At 51.0% G+C, this 23,307-nt stretch overlaps 1 protein-coding gene across 1 annotated transcript; it reads left to right on the top strand.

The window, feature by feature from the left end:
* The first annotated feature begins 9,124 nt into the window (after positions 1-9,124).
* PLAUR (plasminogen activator, urokinase receptor) lies at positions 9,125-22,161 on the top strand. Its single transcript, XM_028087934.2, has 7 exons — positions 9,125-9,249; positions 10,740-10,850; positions 12,159-12,302; positions 17,899-18,057; positions 18,634-18,768; positions 20,179-20,325; positions 21,617-22,161. The coding sequence occupies exons 1-7, from the start codon at positions 9,192-9,194 to the stop codon at positions 21,868-21,870; spliced, it is 1,008 nt and encodes a 335-aa protein (XP_027943735.1). The 5' UTR covers positions 9,125-9,191; the 3' UTR covers positions 21,871-22,161.
* Positions 22,162-23,307: the final 1,146 nt, after the last annotated feature.

Raw genomic sequence — 23,307 nt, 5'->3', positions numbered from 1 at the left:
GATCCAGGCTAGAGGGGAGGAAGCAGGACACAGGTGACCTGGCCTTTTATTCAAGGGCTTTGGCTAGGGTAGCAGCCCCGGAAAAGAGAGAGAGCAAACAGCCTAGGGAGATAGGGGCCCCACCTGCCATCCCGGCCCCTGGGACACTTGGCCGGGGACAGGAGCTTAGGGAGCATGGGGATGGGGAAACTGAGGCCCGAGAGGCATGTGGGAGAAGCCTGAGCTACTCTTGAGGCCAAAGAAAGACAGATGGGCATGCTGGTATTGTTATTGCTATTATTAACAAGCACCCGGTCATTCCAGAGAGATGTTAACCCACTGAATCCTTATAATAGTCCTACAAGCCATTACCCTTCATCCCGGGACGGAGACAGTATTCCAAATACTTGCTGTCCATCGAGACAGGCCAGGCTATGTGGCAGTAACAGCTCTGCACAACGGCTGGAGCAGTAGCCTGGTGGTCTCCGGTGAACCGGTGTTTAACTTTGAGTTGCTGGAACATGGAGGTGCCCCAGGGGGACCCAGATAGGCCACGGGGAGGGGGAGGGGGCACTCAAGGTCTTGGGATAGCAGATTTTTACCAACCAGATCTGGAAGTATTTCAGTATTTTAACAGCTGGTACAGTTGAAATGAGCCCTGAATTTCTCCCCATCGTATAGGAAAAGAAACCAAGTCTCGGAGTCACGAAGGCCCGACTCCAAAGCCACCAAGTGAGGACATTGGCATAATCAGGATTTGAACCCAGGCCTCTCAGACCTGACTGTGGGGCTTCACCTAGAAGGAAGAGGGAAGATAGCCCCCTTCCCTTACCTGGAAAATGGCCTGCCCCAGCCAGAGGAGGTCTGCATTTCCCTCCCGCCCCTGCCTCGGACTGGGCAGCCTTGATTTGCACATCCGTTCAATGGGAATAAGGTGGATCTCAAGCACCCCACGAGGGACCCCAGAGCTTGATCTCTGTCCGAGTCACCTCCCCACTGCTTTGACTCCCCACCTACCTCTCCTTTGAGGTATAACTCTGGGGATATCCCTTCCCTTATTTTGGTCCTCAGTGCGTCCATCCACTGAACTGGCATGGACGTTGCTGGATACATGGTGGCGGTGTAGTGAGTTTTGGGAGGATTCGTGCTAGTGATGCTCAGGCTTTAAGGAAACCACATGCCCATCCAGAAGAGGATGAGCACTTTGGAGCCAGATGGCCTGGGTTCAAGTTCCAGTTCTGCCCACTTCAAGCTCGTTGGCCTTGGGCAAGTCATGTCACCTACCATAGCCCCAGTGTCCTCATTTGTCCAACAAGGAAAGTAGGAGGACCTGTGTCAAAGGTCCACCGCGAGGATTAAATGAGTTGATATATGTCACCATCCTTCAGCAGGGTGCCGGGCAAGGCTGGGGCTGGCCTCTCCCCTTGGCTCAGAGGAGAGATCCCAAACAAGAGAAAGGACCCGTCCAAGGTCGGTCACAGGCCTGTCTGGGCTTTCCAGACTCCAGGGGGGGGCCCTCGATCCGCAGGTACAATCAAGGAGCTTGTGCCTAAGGGGGTGGCTTTTCCTGTGGGGTGCTCTGGCAGGGAGAAGTTTAGGGAGGAGGCCCACCGCCTTCCCAGGTGGATCCAGAGCCCTTTGGTCCAGGAGAAGTGGGAAGAAGAGGGAGTAAGTCAATCCCCCAGTGTGGAGTCTGGAGTCAGGGAGGAGGGAGCGGCTCTTGGTGCTTTGTTGACTAGAAACCTATTTCCTCAAAGGTCAGCTGATAACTCAGGCTGGGCAAACAGGCTGGGAGCCACACAAACACGAGGTGAAGTGTGGGAGGAAGGGTCGGCAGGCAGGCAAAGGACGTGTCCTTGCCCTTAATTTGAAACCTGGAGGTGAGGGGCCATGGGAGGGGTTATGTCACGCACATACAGGCCCATGGGCCTACGCACTTCCCTCAAAGGCCCAAACAGTAAAACGCTGTTCTTCCCCTAAAATCTCCACTTGAAAATAACGCAACCTGAGTTACAGTTTCCTCTTTTTTTTTTTCTGCCGCAGTGGATAAATGCACCTTTGTGCGGTTCTGTATTTTCCCATCGCTGGATGTTACAAACAGTGTCACAATGAAGAACTTTGTGCCAGTATCGCTTGAGACGTGTGCCAATTTCCCCCAAGTGGTTTTACTATGTCAAAAGGCTTTTCTACGTTTGTCATTTTTGAGAGCAACTGCAGAATCACCCTTCCTGGGACGGTACCAGCTCGCACTCCCACCGGCTGCGTAAAGGAATGTCTGCTTCCATACAGATTCACCGACTCTGGGTGTCACCCAGCTGTTGTCTGTTTGCCAGCCTGGAGGGGAAAGGGGCGTGGCAGGACGCCAAGGGCCATGAACTCTGCATAGCTCGCGCCATCAAGAGATGGGGTCTGTTCCCCTCTCCTCCACTCTGAGCCAGGCTTGGAGCTCGCTTTGATCAGAGAAGGTGGCAGAAGCAATGTTGCATGAGTTGGGAGTCTCGGAGCGGGAGGATTTGCAGCTTCCGCTGTCCCCGCCTTGCTGCTGGGACCCCTCTGCCACCACTGTGGGGATGAGCTTGCCTCCTGCAGCGGGGAGGACCACATGGAGGGAGGCTTCGGGTCTCCCGGCCAGGCTGGGCAAGGACCTACTAGGGCGGACATCCGAGACCAAGTAGGCCCCGCCAACCCCCAGAACCTTGAGGCGTGATATGTGTTACTTTTATAAGAGTCATTCATGTTTCCTCTTTTGTCTTGTGCTGATGTTTCTGTTGATTCACAGGAACTGTGTTAGTTTCCCGTGGCTACAAAGCGCCACAGACGCCGGTGGCTTAGAACCACAGGAATGTGCTGTCTGGAGGCTAGAAATCCAAAACCAAGGTGTTGGCAGAACTGCTGTCTCTGAAACCCGTGGGGGAGTCTTTCCTGCCTCTTGACCACTTCTAGTGGTTTTGCTGGCCGTCTTTGGCTTATAGCTCCCTAACCCGTCTGTGCTCCCACTATCCTAAGGCCTTCTCCCCGTGTCTCTGTCTTCACATGGCCATCTTCTTTTTTTTTAATAATTTATTTTTTTTAAGATTTTATTTATTTATTTATTTGAGAGGGAGAGAGGGAGAGAGCAAGAGAGAGAGCATGAGCAGGGGGTGGGGGAACAGCAGAGGGAGAGGGAGAAGCAGACTCCCCGCTGAGCAGGGAGCCCAACGCGGGGCTTGATCCCAGGACCCCGGGATCACGACCTGAGCCGAAGGCAGACACTTAACTGACATCAGACATTTGACTGACATCAGACACTTAACCGACTGAGCCACCCAGGCACCTCCTACATGATCATCTTCCTATGAAGACGCCAGACATATTGGATTAGGGGCCCACCCTACCCCACGGTGATATCCTCTTAACCACTGATATCAGCAACAGCCCTCTTTCCAAACAAGGTCACATTCTGAGTACTAGAAAATAGGATTTCAACATATCCTTTTTTTTTTTTTTATGGAGGGGTGGGGTTTGGAGAGGTGGAGGAAGACACCTTCAACCCTTAACCAGAGCTCTTTATACATTAGCAACACTAGCTCTTGAATTGCAATGATGATTTCTTACATGGCAACTCAGTGGTGGAATTTGAGCTGCAAGGGGCTAGAGACGGGGAGAACTTTCTTCTTTGTACAGATTCTTTCTCCTCTGGACCCCCTCTTCTCCCCAGGTCAGCTCGACCCCCTGAAGCCAGAGGGAGGCATGGCCATGAGGACCAGTGGAGAACAGGATGGAAAGAGGCTGGGGGCTCCTAGCTCCTGGTTCTTGTCTCCCCAGAGCGGCAACACTCAGGGTGATCATTATGCACGCGTTGGCCCTAGAGCCAGATTGTTTGGGTCCAAATCCTGACTCTAGGCCTACAGGCCATCATAGGCAAGTGACGTAGTCTCCTGTATTCTTTTCTTGTGGTCACTGTAACAAATTAGCGTCAGCTTAGTAGCTTAAAACAATAGGAATGTATTCTCCTATAGCACTGGAGGTCCGAAATTGAAAGTGAGTCCTAAGGGGCCAAAATTAAGGTGTGAGCAGGCCAGTGCTTCCTCCGGAGACTCTAGGGAGCAGGGTCGCCTTGGCTTTTCCAGTAGTTAGAGCGGCACTCCCGGCATCCCTCTGTTCTTGGCAACCTCCTCCACCTTCAAAACCAGCAGCAAAGCTGGCCCTGCTTTCCTCCCCCTGTCCGTAGTCAAACGCCCCCCCCCGCCTTCCTCCCTAAGGACACTTAATGATCACATGGAGGGCCCACGCGGATCGTCAGGATACTGCCCCCGTCTTGAGATCCTTGACTTAATCACACCTGCAAAGACCCTTTTTCTGCATATGGTACCACTCAGAGTTTCCAGGGCTTGGGACCTGGAGCTCTTTGGGGGTCAGTTTTCAGCCGACCATGCCTCTCTAAGCCTCAGTTCCCTCCACTGTAAAATAGGATACTGTGAGGATGCACTGTTGCATCCAGAGAAGCGCTCAGAACAACGCCGGGCTTAGCACGAGGACTCAATAAAAGGGAGGCGGGGAGCCTCATTTAAAGTTTCCCCTTTGAAAAAAAAAATTTTTTTTAATAAAAAATAAAATAAAGGGGCGCCTGGGTGGCTCAGACGTTAAGCGTCTGCCTTCGGCTCAGGTCATGATCCCAGGGTCCTGGCGTCGAGCCCCGCATCGGGCTCCCCGCTCGGCGGGAAGCCTGCTTCTCCCTCTGCCTTCCCCCTGCTTGTGCTCCCTCTCTCTCTGTGTCTCTGTGTCAAATAAATAAATAAAATCTTAAAAAGTAAGTAAGTAAATAAATAAATAATAAAATAAAATAAAATAAAAATAAACGTTTCTGGGCGCCTGGGTGGCTCAGTTGGTTGAGCGTCTGCCTTCGGCTCAGGTCATGATCCTGGAGTCCCGGGATCGAGTCCCGCATCGGGCTGGCTCCCTGCTCGGCGGGGAGTCTGCTTCTCCCTCGGACCCTCCCCCCTCTCATGCTCTCTCTCTCTATCTCATTCTCTCTCTCAAATAAATAAATAAAATCTTAAAAAAAATAAAATAAATGTTTCCACTTTGGGCCTCAGTTTCTCTACCTGGAAAATGGGGAAAGAGGGGTGTGGAGTTCAGGGGTTTCCAGCTTTCATTCCCTGAGGCGATTCCTCTCCCCCCCCTTTTTTTTGTTTTTTTGAAGAGGGAGGCCCTGAGAGGAGACATCCCCACATCTGGGAGGTGGCCAGGCCAGGATGGAAAAGCCACACATCAGTGTCCCCTGGAGCTGGGGAGGAAATGGCCGCAGCCGCACCCCCAGCGACAGCCAGGCCAGAGGCGGTCCCCAGCTTAGGCAGGTGGCAGGAGGCTGAGGACGGTCCCAGACGGACATGCACTCACACGAGCAATTTCTTTGCATCTCTACTTGCTCTCTCTGAGGGCCATCGGGGGTCATTCCCCAACTGCCTCTGCCTCTGTCTCCGTCCCTCCATTTCTCACTGTCTCTGTGCTTCTCTCAGGTGGAGAGATCTCTCTCCCTCTCTGACTACCCTGGAGTCAGTCCGTCAGTGGTCTCTGTCCCTCTATCTCTCTTACTGCCTCTCCCCCTCTGTCTCTCTGGATCTCTCTCCTTCTCTGACTCTGCACAGGACTCTCCCCTCCTCAGCCCGGGGAAACCCCCGAAACCTGTGGGCCTCCCTCAGGACCCAGCAGGCAGGTAGGAACCAGGCGAGGCCCAGGTGAGTCATGAGGAGGAAAGAGCGGACATTCCTGCCACTTTTCTGGGATTGTGCACACACCCAGCCTCCTGCCTGCCCCCTCCCGTGACACGTCACTGGACCTCACAGGTGTGTGTCACCTGAGGGAGAGACAGAGGGAACGAGTCACAGAGAGACAGAGACAGAGAGACAGGCCTAGAGAGACATTAAAAACAGAGACAGAGAGACAGAAAAGAGAAGCAGAGAGAGAGACAGGAAGAGACAGGAAAAAAGATACAGAGACACAGACAGGGAGAGATATCATGACAGAGTCAGAAAGAAAGAGACACAGGGATTGAGAGAGACAAACAGAGACAGAGACAAAGAAAAAGACCAAAACAGGAAAAGACGGACGGAGAGACACAGGAGGGGAACAACAGATTTTGAGAGACTAGAGCGGTCTGAGGTGGGGGTGGGCGGGCTCCAAGATATTCCCCTCATTCTTTAAATAAAAAAACAAATAAAAAGGGATGACCTCAGGGCAGTGAGGTCATCCTCCTAGGAAGCTGGATCGCAAGCCCAACTTTCTATTTCCCCACCTCAGTTGGTCTTCACACCAACAGCAAGAGAGGCCCTACTTTCCACTTGAGGGAAGCCGAGGCTCTCACGGGAAGACATCTGTTGGCCCAGGGTAGCCAAGGAGTAGTCCAGTCCTGCAGCCATGACCTCCCCTGACCTCAAACCCTCTCCCCACCCCCATGGAGAGAAAGCTCTGGAGAGCGGGCCCAGCAATAATCAATGGTGGTTACTGTCTTTTTCCGCACACCAGGCACGGTGGCAAGCACCCTGGGTGCATTGTTTTATGCCCCTAGCACACCAGCCCTGGGAGAGAGGCACTGGTGAAGTAGCTGGAGGCACAGAGAGGTTAAGTAACCTGCCCAAGCCCACACAGCAGTGAGTAGCTGGAATTTGGACCCTCCCAGTCTGGTGCCAGCTCCCATACCTTAAACACTAGGCTCTACTGCCTCTTAGAAGAGAGGATTTCTTTGGGACTTCTCTTGCTTTACCTTAAAATTATTACCTTAAGGCTTCAATGAATCAGTAAAAATAATAATGCTATCCTCATTATTATAGTGGTAGAGGTCACTACTGCTTAACTCATTGTCTGCTATCCTTGACCTCCCCTATTCTGTTCAGCCCCCACACTGGCCACTTGCTGTTTCTAGAGCTCAACAGGACACCCCCGCCTCAGGACTTTGCACTGGCTGCTGCCTTTCCCTGGAACTCTTCCTGGATCATCTACCCAACTTCTGCCCTCACCACATTCACCCTTTGCTCAAATGCCACCTGTTCAGGGAAGGTGGGGCAGCACCACCCCAGCTAAAACTAACCATGCCTCACTCATATCCTTGTACTTTCTGCCTCCTGGTTTGTTCTCTGTTTTACTTATTGCTGCCTGACAGTCATAGATTAAATAACACATATTTACTCTTCATTGTCAAGGGCAGGGACTACGCTTTGTTTCCTGCTCTGTCCCCAGCTCCTCCTGGATCAGTGCCTGGTACAGAGTAGGTTCTTGGTAAATGCTGAAGGAATTTGTTGAGCCCTCCTTGTGGGTCAGCAACTATTTCAGGCATTTTCACCAGCGTTAAATTGCTCTGATGGGTCGGAAACACATGGAGGTGGAGAGACTAGATGATTTTATCTTTTACATTTTATTTTACCTTTTTTTTTTTTAAGAGAATGAGAGGGAGAGCAATGGGAGGAGGGAGTGGGTGGGCAGAGGGAGAAGGAGAGAGAGAATCTTAAGCAGGCTCCATGCTCAGCATGGACCCCGATGGGGGGCTCCATCTCACTACCCAGAGACCATGATCGGAGCAGAAGTCAAGACAGATGCCTAACCAACTGAGCCACCCAGATGCCCCTACATTTTATTTTACTTTTTAAAAAACTTAGTGAGGACCTTTACAAACACGCAGAAAAAGGAAACAGAATGGCATGTAAGTTACCCTGATAAAAAACTGATACGAGTATTTTGCCTTTCTTTTTTCCTAAAGCATTTAAAGTAAATGCAGACAGCCATGACATTCACCTCTAGGTATTTCAGCGTCTATAAAAACTAAGAACAATTTCCCACATAACCACAAAACCATTTTCATAACAGCAATATCTACTTCTTGGCTGAAGTGTTTGAAGGTAAATTAGAGACATTATATTCTTTCACCCCTCAAATATTCCAGTGTGCATCTCTGATGATACAGACATTTCCCCACATAACCACAACATCATTATCCTTCCTAACAAAACTAACAAAAACTCTAACGATAACTAATGATCAGCCACAAATGTCCCATCAGGACAAGTTTCTTTTTTTTTAATTTTATTTAAATGCAATTAATTAACAGATGGTGTATTATTAGTTTCAGGGGAAGAGTTCAGTGATTCATCAGTTGCATATAACACCCAGTGCTCATCACATCAGGGACCCTCCTTAATGCCCGTCACCTGGTTAACCCATCCCCCCACCCCCTCCCCTCCAGCAACCCTCAGTTTGTTTCCTAGAGTTCAGGGTCTCTTATGGCTAGTCTCCCTCTCTGATTCCCTCAGGACAAGTTTTAATCGGAGTGCTGAGGTCCTTTGCCCAAGGTCCCAGAGCAGGAGGAAGGAGAATTGGAAGTTTTGGGTTTTTTTTGTTTTTTGTTTTTTTTGGTGAAACAAAATATATTTTATTTCAGGGGCGCCTGGGTGGCTCAGTCAGTTAAGCGTCTGCCTTCGGCTCAGGTCATCATCCCAGGGTCCTGGGATTTAGCCCCGCATCGGGCTCCCTGCTCCCCGAGAAGCCTGCTTCTCCCTCTCCCACTCCCCCTGCTTGTATTCCTTCTCTCGCTGTGTCTCTCTCTGTCAAATAAATAAAATCTTTAAATATATATATATATTTTTTATTTCAATTATACTGGCACAAGAAGGCCCAGGAAGACCATGGGGAATGCTCAGCACCAGCAGCTAAAGCCCACACCGGCTGGTCGGGACTGCTGTTAGCCCACGAGCCCCTGCCGCATCTGTATGATCTGGAGTAAGGCGGCACATCTTCGTCCGTGTGACCCTGTGCAGCACCAAGAAGATGTGTCCGATAAACTGCAATCAGGGCTTGGAGCTGCTGCAGGGACTTCACTCGGTGCTGCAGGGTGTCCCTCAGCTGGCCCTGCCTCTTGCTGGAACTCGCGCTCTGGGAAGTGAGCTGTGAAAGCCCACTGAGTGTGCGCCCCCGCAGCGTGGAGACAGCTGTGTGACCACTGCCACATGAGTCAGAGCCGAGCCTACCCCCCCCCCCCCACTCCTGGCTGGCCGCGCCCTGGCAAAGGAAGTTTTTGAGGAGGAGGGGTCAGAGGGGGAGGAGGGGGAAGCACCTACGCATCTGGGGCTGACTCGCTCTTTCGCAAAATCTCTGGGAGGAGCCCCGGGGGCACAAAACTGTCTGGTTGCCCGGGCCAGACTGAGAGGGGCAGGGAGCCACACGGACTGGAGCTGCGGCCAGACATGGGCCGCCCGGGGCTGCTGCCGCTGCTGCTGCTTTCGCTTCAGACCTGCGTTCCAGGTAGGGACCCGGTGCCCAAAACACCTGCGCGGGACACCGGGGTCCGAACGCAGTGAAGAGGGGGGAGGGGCGGGGGGCTCCGAGCTGGAGGAGTTGGAGGAGGGCGGCTCAGCCCCCAGCCCTCCCCGTCACGCTGCAGCCAGCTGCAGCCCCACGCAGCACAGGACCTGGCCAGCAGTCCGTGCTCGCGAAATACTCGTCGAGCGAAGGCTGTTAACAGCCACGGAGTGAGTGCGCTCCTCCAAGCTCCTTCCCTGCAGTTTCAAACTGGACGGTCAGAACTATTCTAGCCCTGTTTCACAGAGAAGGAAACAGGCTCAGAGCGGTCCTGGAGTAAGGGGGATTCTGGCCCACAGCTCTCCGCCCCCGCACCGACCCAGGCCCTGGAAAGACCGGGAGCACGGAGCCTCCTGTTACAAAAGATCTAAACAGAGAGGCCGAACGTCGCAGAGACAGGGGCTGGGGGAAGCCAGGGCTTGTCCCTGGAGGACCCTTCCCTTTCACTATCCCCTAGCTACCCTCTCAACTCCTTTCCCGGGAAATGTACAGGAGAGGGTCGAAAAGCGAGAGGAAATTGAGAAGGAACTGGTCAGGGCGGGGCGGTTCAGCCATGAATAACCCGGAAAGTTCTCCGGATCTTTCGCGGCCAGGAATGAGTAATGACTCTAGAAGACTGCGAATTTGTGGTGGGGAATGGACCCCCAGCAGGAGAGGCGGGGTGGGAGGGTAAGGAGTTGGGGCGGGGCTAGTGGGCCAACTTGTAACCACGGGACGCGCTAGTGGGAAGGGCGAGAAACTCGGGGGAGGAGCTGGGGGCGGGGCGAGAGCCTCGCGCGAGGAGCTGAGGGGCTGGGAGAGAACTTCGGGGAGGCTACTGCAGTTGGGGTTAGAACTTCCCGAGGGCTGATGGGCGAAGTTAAAACTTCGGCCTGGACTGATGGGCGGGGAGAGAATGTTGGGGAGAGGCTATGGAAAGGAGTAGAGTCTGGGGGCATTAAGGGCAGGGATAGTCAGTGGGGGTCACCGGGAACTGGGGTAGAACGTAAAGATCAGCTGCAGTTGGTTGAGGGTAGAACGCCCTTAGGAGAGGTTGCAAAGCCAAATAGACCGAGGGCCGGTGGAATGGGGGAAAGGACCTAAACTGGAGCTGGGCTGGAATATTCTGATGGACAGAGAGGGTGGGGATTGGACTCAGGATAGGCCCCGCGCTGATACAGAATTCAAGGGCAAATCAGCCAGGGCGTGACTTTAGGGAAAGACTGTTGGAAGGGATAGAACATTAGGGTAGGGGGTGTAGATAAAACGTGGGGTTACAGATAGACCGGAAGTACTGCTGACCCGAACCCAGTGTTGGAACCAAAGGGCGGACAAAATGTGGAGCACGAACCTGAGTGCACAAGGCCTGGAGACTTGGTCCTGGTATTGGGGCATGAAGGAGCAGGGAGGGGGAGCACCGCTCAATCTCTCCTCTCTTCCCACTGACCCCGCAGCCTCCTGGAGCCTGCAGTGCATGCTGTGTGGGAGGATCGGGAAGTGCCAGGTGGAAGAGTGTGCCCGTGGCCAGGACCTCTGCAGGACCACCATCATGCGCATATGGGAAGGTGAGATTCCCCACTACAGCGACGGGGAACCTTATTTCACCAGTAATCAGGGAAATGCAAACGAAACAGACAAGGAGACCCTATCTCATACCCACCAGATAGACAAGCTTTTAAACAATTTGACAATGCAGAGATGGATGAGGATGTGAAGCTGCAGACCCGGCTAATGAGGATAAATTCGTGCATGCACCGCACAGAGCAATTTGGCAATACCTAGTACAGATGACGATTAGCATACCCTCCTGCCAGCAATCCAACTTCTAGGAATATAGAAACCCCACAGAACCTTGGGCACACATGTAAGAATGTTCTTAAGAGTTCCGTGTAAGAATGTTCTTAGCAGTTATGTTTGTGATACAGGTTAGTCATCAGTCGAGGAGAAACATTATGGTATAATCACACAATGGAATGCTCCACAGCAGTTTTGTTTTTTTTTTAAAGGTTTTATTTATTTGACAGAGACAGCGAGAGAGGGAACACAAGCAGGGGGAGTGCGAGAGGGAGAAGCAGGCTTCCCACGGAGCGGGGAGCCGGATGCGGGGCTCGATCCTAGGACCCCGGGATCATGACCTGAGCCGAAGGCAGACGCTTAACGTCTGAGCCACCCAGGCGCCCCGCTCCACAGCACTTTAAATGAAGGAACTTGAGCTGTAGGTATTAAAGTGGATACATCTCAAAAACATCAGGTTGAGAGGGGGAAAAAAAACATGTTTCAGGGTATGATACCTTTTAATATAAATAGTATATAACGATATGCAATAAATAACGTATAAATAAATGATAGTATACATTATTATGTGTACCTAGGGTGAAAATCACCTACACCAGTGGTTGCTTCTGGACAGGGCATAAGGGGAATGGGATTTGGGGGAGTGAGCAGGAGGCTTTAACTCTATCTTTCAAATTTAAGTTCTTTTAAAAAATATCTGAAACATATATAGCAAAATTTTCCAATATTTTATAAAATTTGGTGATGAATGCATAGTTATTTATCGTATCGTTCTCTTATGCTTTTTGGCAGGCTTGTAACATTTTCCCTTTAAAGATTCCTATTAGAGGCATCTCCCTGCTAAAATCACTAAGCTGGGAGGCAGGGGTAGATGGATCCAGACAGCCTCAGTGATAGTGTGGTCACTAAGAGGGAGTAGGCTTCCTGTGGTGGGAGGGCGAGGAGAGGAGACAGCTGGACCCCAGAGAAGAGGCCTGGCAAGGATCAGCCCCGGAAGTGGGTGACCTTAGGACCAGGAGCATCAGAGACTGGTTGGGCCCAGGGCAGCCTTTGGGGTGACAAAGATACATTCTTCACAGGAGGTGAAGAGCTGGAGGTGGTGGAGAGAGGCTGTGCCCACCCAGAGAAGAGCAACAGGACCATGAGCTATCGGACAGGCATGCAGATCATCACTCTTACGGAGGCCCTGTGTGGGACTGACTTGTGCAACCGACCCACCCCTGGTGAGCTGGGCAGCCCTCATGATCCCCAACCCCGCGCCCATCATTCTCCTGATCCTGTCACCATCAGCCCCAACTCTCAAATGCCAGTTTAACAAAAAGACTTAGAGAGGCTCAAGTTCTCCAGTTCCTGCAGGAGGGGGTAGAAAGCAATGGATCCGTGTTGCATGGTCATGCGTGCAGATTCCTCTTTCTGGGCCTGGCAAGACAGGAAATTGGTTAAGGCCAGGCCCGTCCCAGTGACGTCAGTAAGCAGAGCACCTACGTTTGCCCTGTTTCTCGTTCAGCCATGCTGACCTCAAACTTTTGTCTGTTGACAGAGACTGAATCAGATGTTTATTTTCCAGGAAGTGACAAGAGAGGGGACACTGGCTTCAGCTTTCTGTTAGATGTGCTTAAGGAAAGCACTGATAATTGGGTCTAAGTAATTGTTTGGATCATAGATAATATTCAGAAGATTTAACAATATCAGTCAATGCAGAAGACATTGATCAATCCTGGACCCCCCTCTTTAGCTGATGGATCTTGGAGACATGGGATTCTAAAGAGAGACTTGGGAGTGATCAAGGGTCCACCAGCAAGCTTGGAGCGCAGCTGTCAATTCAGTAACTTAATAAGTGGTAAAGCGATTATTAGCCCCCATTTCTCAGGCCATTTTACGCTGCTTGTGGTGACTGGAATAGTTTGTTAAACCAAATCCTGTATTTATATGATACTGGGGATACAGATGTGACCAAGACAGCCTTGGGCCTTACCATGGGCTTACAGTCAGTGGGGTGGGAGTGGGGGTGACAGACCCATCACCAAGCAGTGACTGCTCAGATTAGTCAGAGCCAGGATGGGGAAGCACAAACAGAGGGGTCCAGGACCATGAGACCTCTGGTCTGAGAGGGGCCAGAGCTGTAGTTGGGAAGCACGGTCCAGAATTTTCAGGGCTGAGATAAGGGAAACAGCGGCCAGAGTGATCAGGGCTGGGATGAATGAAGAATAGGGGCTGTGGGACCCTAGGGGAGATACTGGACTCAGGTCAAAGAAGTTTTCCTCCAGGAAGCAAAAACTAAGCTGGATCTTGAGGGATGAGCAGGAGTCAGACTGTCAAAAAGACAGTGGAAAGGGTTTTCTCGGAAGAGCAACAGACACCAAGGCCCAAAGGTGGATGAAAGTAGTATGACTGGAGGAAGGAGAAAACGGCAAGAGGAGCTGGAAACTGGCAGGGTCATATTACACAGGGCCTTCTAGGTTGTGGTGAGGGGTACAGACCATACGGGGAACAGGGGGAGGTCATAAAAGGGTTGAGGTTTTTTGGTTGGTTTGTTTGTTTTTTAGATTTATTTATTTATTTGAGAGAGAGAGCACACAACAAGTGGGGGGAGGGGCAGAGGGAGAGAATCTCAGGCAGACTCCCCACTGAGCAAGAAGCCTGATGCAGGGCTTGATATCATGAGCCATGAGATCATAACCTGAGCCAAAATTATGAGTCAGACGCTTAACCGACTGAGCCACCCAGGTGTCCCAAGGGTTTTTGTGGGTTTTTTAAAGATTTTTTTTTTTTTATTTATTTGAGAGAGAGAGTGTGTGAGCAGGGGGAGGGGCAGAGGGAAAGAGAGAATCTCAAGCAGACTCCCCACTGAATGTGGAGCCAACGGATTGGGCGGGGGAGGAGGCTCGATCCCACAACCATGAGATCATGACCGGAGCGGAAACCAAGAGTCTGACACCCAACCGACTGAGTCATCCAGGTGCCCCGGTCATAAAAGGGTTTTAAGCAGAGAGTGTCATGATCAGATTTGTACTTTTGAACAAATTATTCTGACCTCAGAGGAGAGCAATGATGGAGGGAAAGAAGATGAGGGCAGTCCAACTTGGAGGTGGGTGAGGTTGTCCAGGTGAAGAAGAGAGTAACTACATTAGAAGGTCAACCATGCACATGGAGATAAGTGGGTGGATTTTAAGAACTCTTTAGCAGGTAGATGAGCAGTACTTAGTGATGGATTAGACATGGGGGTGGGTTTGCAGTTCTGGTCATGATGGAGTCACATGTATCAGACTAATCTGCCAATGAAAGCCAGAAAAGCTGGACAAATCATAAACAATTACTTGAGGTCACTGGAGAGCAGCTAATGAAGAGAGGACCTTGAGGTGCTACAATCTTTGAAATAAGGGAAGCACGGAAATTGATTTATGCAGAAAGCTGGCTTTATCCTTGAGTGCACTTTCCAATTCACTGCTGTGAAGGGGAAATAAAACCCAAATAAGAGAGATCATTGCTAGACTGAGAAGCCAGGGGTTAGAGTGTCTCTGGCTGCCAGAGCATCTGAAGAATGAGAGGTAGAGTCCAGGAACATATGAAACCAAAGAAAAGGGAGTCCCCAAATCTGCATATTTCCTTTAAGTTGTTGGCAAGCTGTACATGCACAGGGTGAGACTCCAAGGAACTCAGCAGAAAATAGTATCTGGGAAGCTACAGAACTGAAAAAGGATTCCAGCAGGCATATGATGCTAGGGAAACCAAAGTTGCAAAGTTGGAGAGAGAGGCCTTGGTAACCACCCCAAGCTTTCTGCTGAGACCATACCCTAGGTGTAAGGGCAAAACTGAAAGAGACCAGCCCTAAAGATTCCTACATCTGATCTTCAGCGAGAAGAAAACTGACCTTCTTGGGAAGAAAATAACATTATTTAGAGCCCTTCCAAATTTTCATTGTGATGTCTGGCATCTAATCAAAACTTACAAGGTACCCCAAAGAAAATTGAAAGGACCAATTAACAAGAAACCTAGAGACAAATCCAACAGTAGAAACAGAGTCATAACGATTCAGATAGTGGAGTTATTAGGGACATTTAAAATAGCCATGATCAATATGGTCCAAAACAGGGGCACATGGGTGGCTCAGTCATTAAGTGTCTGCCTTCGGCTCAGGTCATGATCCCAGGGTCCTGGGATCGAGCCCCGCATCCGACTCTCTGTTCCGCGGGAAGCCTGCTTCTCCCTCTCCCACTCCCCCTGCTTGTGTTTCTTCTCTCTCTGTGTCTCTCTCTGTCAAATAAATAAATACAATCTTTAAAAATATACATATAGTCCAAAAAAATAGGGAGGATAAACTTTAACAGAAATGTGGAGTCCATTTTTTTTTAAAAGAGTCAAACAGGAAACACAGAATAGTGACTGAAATTAAGAACTCAACAGATGTGCTTCATAGAGCCCAGAAGCAGTGGGGCAAAAGGATTAAAGAACTAGAAGACAGGGCAGGAGACGGCTCCAGATTGGTGCCTAGATGTGAAGGATCAAGGAACCTGCCAGGTGTCTGCCCTGGGGGACTGAACGGGACCACCACAGAGATATGGAATTCAGGAGAGAAAGGCCCGTTTAGAGAAGATGGAGAGCTTCCTTTTGTGCCTAAAGAGATTCAGGTGTTTGAGGGACGGCCAGAGGGATTCCCCAGGAGGCAGTTGGGTATACAGGTGTGGAGCTCAGAGAGACGTTCCCAGCAGATGTGTGGAAATGAAGCCAGGTCAATGGATAACACCCCCATGGGAGAGAATGTGCACCGTGAGAAATGAAAAGGGCCTAAGACAGAACCCTGAGGATGACCCACATTTAGAAGAGCGACACAAGAACAAGAGTTTATGAGGGGACCTGAGGGTGGTATGATGGCGGTGATGGCAATCCGTGTTTTCATTTTCTTTTTTTTTTTTTTAAAGATTTTATTTATTTATTTGAGAGAGAGAGAGAATGAGAGAGAGAGAGCATGAGAGGGAAGAGGGTCAGAGGGAGAAGCAGACTCCCTGCTGAGCAGGGAGCCCGATGCGGGACTCGATCCCGGGACTCCAGGATCATGACCTGAGCCGAAGGCAGTCGCTTAACCAACTGAGCCACCCAGGCGCCCTCCATGTTTTCATTTTCATGGAAGTTCATGTGAGAAGACATGGGTTGTTGGCATTTTAATTATTTTTTCTTTAGGGTTGGGGAAGATTTGGCCTTGGATGTAAGTGATTCACCTAATTCCAGCAGCTGGCCTACCAGTTGAGAGAGTGGCTGAGACAGCCCTCTCCCTTATGTAGGACTTGGCCCCAACTCAACTTGGATATTTGGGGTCAGGAAGGGGAGGGCATGCCAGGCTTCGGAATGGTGGGAGGAATGACTCTAGAGGAATCTAGAGGAATGACTCCAGAGGAATGACTCTAGTGTTTCCAGGGAAAAATAATTCACCTCCTTGGCCTGGACCAGCAGGTGTGAGAGGCTTATCACAGATCAATCATCAAGTGAGGCTTGGATCCCTGACCCAATTGGGTAGTACATTAACTATCTATCGCCTCAGTACAGATTGTCCCAAAACTTAAAACAAAAATGAGCGGGTATTATTTCACAAAGTTTCTGAAGGTCAGATTCTGAAGAATCTGGAAGTGGCTTAAGTAGGATGGTTCTGGCTCTTTCATGAGGTTGTGGTCAAGACGACAGCGGAGCTGCCACCATCCCAAGGCTCCCAAGGGAGATTTACTCACGTGGCTGGTCCCCTCCCATGGCTTGGACAAAGGCCTCAGTTCCTCGCCACGTAGACCTCGCCATGGGGTGTTTGAGTGTTCTAACCGCATGACAGCTGGACTTCCTCCAGACCAAGTAATCCAAGAGAGAGCCAGGAAGAAGTTGCGATGCCTTTTATGATCTAGCACAGGAGTCATACACCATCATTTCCGCAATATCCCATTAGTTACACAGGTCAGCCCTGTTCTTTGTGTGCGCGTACCAGGAAGCAGGGGTCACTGGGGGCCGTCTCAGAGGTTGGCTACCACAAAGAACAATAGCAGGGTTTTAAGCAGTTCTTCATTCATTCATTTAACAAATACTTACTGGATGTCTTCTCTGGCTCTGGCCCTGTGCTGGGTGGTGTTGGGACACAGTAATGATCAGGACAGCCCTGGCCCTACTTCCTGGGGCTCAGAGGCCAGTCAGACGGGGATGACCCAAGGTGGCTGTGGCTGGGATTGGGGAGCCTGGTGGGACACACTGATGCAGCCTCAGAGGTCAGGGAGGACTTCCTAGAGGAGGTGAGATTTGAGAAGATGATGCCTGAAGAATGAGTAGGAGAAGACAGGGAAAGTAAGGAGCCAAGGGAGCGTGTTCTAGGCAAGGGCTGGATGCCAGTCAGCATATACATTCAGGGACCGTGGGAAGTCACGGGGAGTAGAGTCTGAGGGGCTAGTGGAGGGAGATGAGACAGGAGAGGTGGCTGGGACCCAGAGGTCCGCATGGAGTAGCTTGGATATTATTCTGAGGGCACTGGGGAGCCATGGAGAGGTTTTGAGCGGAGCAGGTAGGGTCAGATTTGAGTATTAGAAACATCCTCCTAGGGCCATGTGGGGCTGCCCTGGGTGGGGTTGGGGGGCAAGGATGGAAATCAGGAGGCCAGGTGTTTGAAGAAGTTCTGACTTGGTCATGGGGCTGGAAAGGAGGGGATGGATGCTAGAAAGATTCAGGAGGTGGGATAGGCAGGGCTTTGGTGATTGGCTAAAGGAGAAATTGATGCTTAGGTGAGTCTTCAAAGGAGCTAGATTTCTGGAACTCTCCCCATGGAGTCTCACCCTCCTGCCCCTCCCCGAACAGGTCGGACTTCCACCTTTCCCCGAATCCGAAGCCGTTACCTTGAATGTGTTTCCTGCGCCTCATCAGATCTGAGCTGTGAGAGGGGCTGGGACCAGAGCCTGCAATGCCGCAGCCCTACAGAACAGTGCGTGGAAGTGGTGACCCACCGGAGCCTGGAAGGTGAGCTCCAACCTGCCAGCAGCATCTCCCCCCTGCATTGCTCCTCCCCAAGGCTGCCCTTAACAAGGACCCCAGGATAACAAGGATTTAAGCAAAGTAGAAATTTAGTTCTCTCACACACAAAAAGTCTAGTGATAGGAAGTCCTGAGCCACTAGGACAATTCTACCATCACCAGGAACCCAGATGCTTTCTCATTTCTTGAATATTGTTTCCATTCTCACAATTGCCTCATAGTCCAACATAGCTGCCAGAGCTCCAAACCTCATGTCCGAGTTCCAGGAAAGAGAAAGAAGAAAAGGAACAAAAAATAGGCACCCCTCCTTTTGTGGGGGTTCTCCCTTCTGGAAGTCCCATAAAACCCTCCTATTTATATCACATTGACCAGAACTTAGCCACATGATTATACCTATGGAAGCTGGAAAATGTGGTTTTGCCTAGATATATGGCTGCCCCAAATAAAATGAGCGTCCTATAATGAACAGTGAGGCAGGAAATGGACAGATGACTGCTGCAGTGGTGGGCAAAGCCAGTCTCAGCCCCCGAACGATCTGACCTCTCTCTTCTGCTCCCGACAGGCAGTCTAAGGGATGAGCACCACACCCGTGGCTGTGGCAACCTTCCGGGCTGCCCAGGCCCCACCGGTTTCCACAACAACCACACCTTCCACTTCCTGCGGTGCTGCAACACCACCAAATGCAATGGAGGCCCAGGTGAGGGGCAGGGGACCCACGCAGCATGAGGCCGGGGTTCGGGGCAGGAGGTGTACCCAGGCTGCTGCCCCTCACTCGCAGGCCACCGCTCCTCTCTAGGTGGCCATCTCCCCTGAAAGCCCCTCCTCAAAGAAGGCTTGTGTGGAAATTCAACGTGCCCATCAAAGCTTTACCAGAGACCCCTGCTTTATACTTCCTTGAATGCTTCCGCAGCTCACCGCCCTGGTCCATGCCACCGGGGAGCTCTTGCCTAGATTGCTGCGATAACCTTCTCACTGGTCCCCCTGCTTCCGCTTCTGCCTCCTACAACCAATGCTCGACACAGCAGCAAGGGTGATTTCTTAAAAATGTAAACTAGAGCATGTCACTCTCCTTCCTCAGGCACTGCAGCAACTCTTCTTTGCTCACAGAGTAAAATCTAAAGACCATCCTATGCCCTGTGTAATCTGGCACCTGTCTGCCTCATGGTCTACACTGAGTTCCTGCAACTGCCAAACTCTGTCCTGCCGCATGGCCTTCGCGCATTCAGTACCCTCCACCAGGAACACATCTCCCCCAAGAGTTTACCTGGCTGGCTACTTCTCATTGGTTAGGTCTCAGCTTTAAAGTATTGTCCTCAGGGAAACATTCCCTGTCCCTCCCCTCCACTATAATCTCGCTCCTTGGTGTCATTCTGTCTCCACAAACCAGTACTGTCTAATAGAACTTTCCAGGGTGATAGAAATGTTCCATATCTGTACTGTCCGATATGGTAGCCACTAACTCGTATGGCTGTTGAGCGCTTGAAATGTGAAACTGAACTTTGAATTTTAGTTAATAGGAATTCATTTCAGTGTAAATGTAAACAACCACAGGTCGCTAGTGGCTACCATATTGGACAGTGTAGGTCTAAGTGGTAAGTGCTCCAGGGCAGGGACTGTTTCGTCTTCCACAGCTGCTCGCCCAGTGCCTGGTCAGATAGGGGCTCAGGAGGAGCGGCGAGGTGGGATCTCTCTCGCAGGTTCTATAAAGAACCCCCTGAGAAGGGGCGCCTGGGTGGCTCAGTCAGTTAAGCGTCTGCCTTTGGCTCAGGTCATGATCTCAAGATCCTGGGATTTAGTCTCATATCTGGCCCCCAGCTCAGCGGGGAGTCTGTTTCCTCTCCCTCTGCCCCTCCCCCCGCTCATGCTCGCGCTCTCTCTCCCGCTCTCTCTCTCACATAAATAAATAAAATCTTAAAAAAAAAAAAAAGCCCTCCCCTCCGGAGACAGTGCTGTTCCAATGCCTGACCACTAGGTGGCTCCATGACATTTCAGGCTGCGAGTTGACAGTCCTAGGGGAGGTAATGCAAGGAAGGACATCCCTCCACCCCACCTGCCCGCACCCCCATACTAATTTCCTTGGTTTCTGTGTCACTTGTCTTCTCCCAAGTCCTGGAGCTTCAAAACCTGCCTCTGAATGGCCTCCAATGTTACAGCTGTGAGGGGAACAGCACCCATGGATGTTCCTCCGAGGAGATTTCCCTGACCGCCTGCCAAGGCCCCATGAATCAATGCCTGGAAGCCACGGGCACTAATGGTGAGCCCTTCCAGGAGGCTGGGAGAGGATACTTGTGGGTGGGGGCTTGTCGGCCACAGGTCGACTTCACGGAGCTGGGTCTTCCGGTGGAAAAGGTAGGACTTCCTTCAGGAGGGTGCAAAGTGTCATCAGGAATGAGGACTTCATTAAGAAATGAGCGTTCCCGGGCGCCTGGGTGGCTCAGATGGTTAAGCGTCTGCCTTCGGCTCAGGTCACGATCCCGGAGTCCTGGGATCGAGTCCCACATCGGGCTCCCTGCTCCTTAGGAGCCTGCTTCTCCCTCTGCCTCTCTCTCTCTCTCTCTCTCTCTCTCTCTCTCATGAATAAATAAATTAAAAAAATCTTTAAAAGAAAAAAAAAGAAATGAGCATTCCCGCCACAGAAATGTGGACCTCTCTGGGGGTGGAACTTCCCACGAGGGGGTGGGACTTCCTGTGGATGTGGCGGGCTTCCATCCTGTGCCATCCTGAGCGGCTCTCTGTTCCAGGGGTTCTCAAACCTTTTCATCTCAAAATTCCTCCCTGCTCTTAAAAATTATTACTTACGGCAGATATAGCTATAGATATTTACTGCATTAGGAGTTAAAACAGATATTTTAAGAGATGTAAATTATTAATTTATTTATTACTTATTTTTTTAGAAAGAGCCCGCAAGTGGGGGATGGAGAGAGGGCAGAGGGAGAGGGAGAGAGAGAATCTTAAGCAGGCTTCATGCCCAGCATGGAGCCCCCAAATCGGGGCTTGATCTCATGACCCTGAGGTCATAACCAAGAGTTGGACGCTTAACCGACTGAGCCACCCTGGTGCCCCACTAATTTATTTTAAAATAAATTACTTTAAAAGAAAAATATAAAATAAAACCTCATTCCATGTGAACATAACATTTTTTACTTTAAAAAAAATGACATTTTCCACAATGAAAACATTTAACAAGAAGACCGGCGTTGTTCTACCATTTCGCAAATCTCTTTCATATCTGGCTTAATAGAAGATGGCTAGATCCTCATCCTCCTCATATTGGCTTCTGCGTTCAGTCGGCTGCAAGATCACATGTCCCAGGGTTTCTGGAAAACCCCCACTGTACACTCACAAGGGTGGAAAAGTCGAATGATGCCTTAGCATTATTATGAGAATAGTTTTGACTTCTCAGTTCCCCCGGAAGGGTCTGAGGGACCACACTTGAAACTGCTGCTTTCTTCAGGTGAGATCCACCACAAGGTGGCAGGTCACCCGGTGAGCACTGCAGGCCCAGCCCCAGGAGCTGGGAGTCTCACGCAGTCCTCTCTCCTCAGGGCTGGGCAACCGGAGCTACACAGTACGAGGTTGTGCAACTTCCTCATGGTGCCAGAGTCTCCACGTGGCTGAAGCCTTCAGTCTGACCCTTCTCAGTGTCTCATGCTGTACTGGAAACGGCTGTAACCACCCAGTCCTGGGTCACCAGCCCCGCATGGGCGGTGCCCCCCGGCCCGGTCCTGCCCACCTCAGCCTCATGGCCACCCTGCTTATAACTGCCAGACTGTGGGGAGGCACTCTCCTCTGGACCTGACGCCCCACACTCCCCCTTCCCTGGCCGGATCCAGAGGAGCCCTTTGCCCTCCCCTCAGCTCCCAGCCCTGCTGACTTGCTGTGTGACCTCAGGCCAGTGTGCTGCCCTCTCTGGGTCTCAGTTTTCCCAGCTGTCTCATGGAGTTGCAGAACCAGGGGAGAAAAGCTGGAGAAGCCTGCAGGCCAGCAGGAGAGGTCTTATGTTAGCATTGTTGTACCATTGTTGTTATTATTAATATTTGTTTTATTTAATATTTTATACTTAAATAAAGATTTTTGTACCAGAGAACAAGGCCTGATCTTCCCTTCCCCATAGCATCTCTCTTTGGGAGGATGAATGGGTGGGGGGGCACCTTTTGCCCACCTCCTGGAATTAGGGGTCACATTGTAGGACCCAGGCATCTGGGGCCTCAGCCTTGGGAGCTGTTCTCCACGGGCTTCCATCCTAAGCCACCTCCACATCCATTTCTCGGCTCCGACTCACTCACTCAAGCACTAACCTTCCAGTCTCTTCTCCTAAGCTCCAAAGGTCAAGACTATTTTGTTATTCTAAGGAGAGGCATCTGCATTTCTTAGGGGGCTCTGAGACCTGAGATGAATGGGAGGGATAATCTGATGGCCAGAACTCCCTGGGGGCCCTGAAGTGAGGAATCAGGACTACATTTCCCCAGATGCCCTGGTGGCAAGAGATAAAAGCTGGGCTCTTATTCCTAGGATGCCTTCAGACTGAGAAAAAGAACTCTCGTTTCAGTTGGCACCCTTGGGACACAATATTGAAGAATTCACGTTTCCTATGATTTGCTGAGGCAAGCCCAAAGGGACAAAATTACGTTCCCCAGGACCCTATGGGTAATGAAGAAAAGGATAAGGCATCTTCCATGGTATTTGAGGGCAGGGAAGGGACGGGTTTCTTTTTAGGACCTCCTCAAATCACATAGCACTGAGCGTCACTGTGGTGGCTTAAAGAGGTGGCCTCAGTATCTCCACCTCTTTGAACGTGCGTGGCTCTGGGACTGCTTTGACCATGCCACGTTCTGGGCTTCAAGAAACTGGCTCTGGGGAAGCCAGCTGCCATGTCAAAATCCTCCTGCGCTGAGGCTTCCGTGCTCTGCGGACGCCCACACTATGTCATGCATGGACGCCATGTGGGGAGAGAGCCCCAGATGTCTCAGCCATCTCAGCCCAGACACCAGACAAGTGGGCGAAGGAGCGGCCCTAGACGTCGCAACCCCAGCAGATGTAGCATGCAGGAGAGTCGGGAAGCCCAGCTGTTTTTGTTTCCCAGGACTGCCGTAGTAACCAACTTTCAAACTGGGTGGCTTCCAGCAACAGGAATGTATGCTCTCAGAGTTCTGGATGCTAGGAGTCTGAAATCAAGGTGTTGGCAGTGCCACGCTCTTTCTAAAGTCGCTGGGGAAGGATCCTTCCTGGCTCATCC

The sequence above is a fragment of the Eumetopias jubatus genome, unplaced genomic scaffold, assembly GCF_037043125.1.
Source record: "Eumetopias jubatus isolate StellerSeaLion01/CBP00866 unplaced genomic scaffold, mEumJub1_p1.0 scaffold_10, whole genome shotgun sequence".
NCBI classification, from domain to species: Eukaryota; Metazoa; Chordata; class Mammalia; order Carnivora; family Otariidae; genus Eumetopias; species Eumetopias jubatus.
Note: the sequence above shows the minus strand (reverse complement) of the source record. Positions and strands in the feature narration are given on the sequence as shown.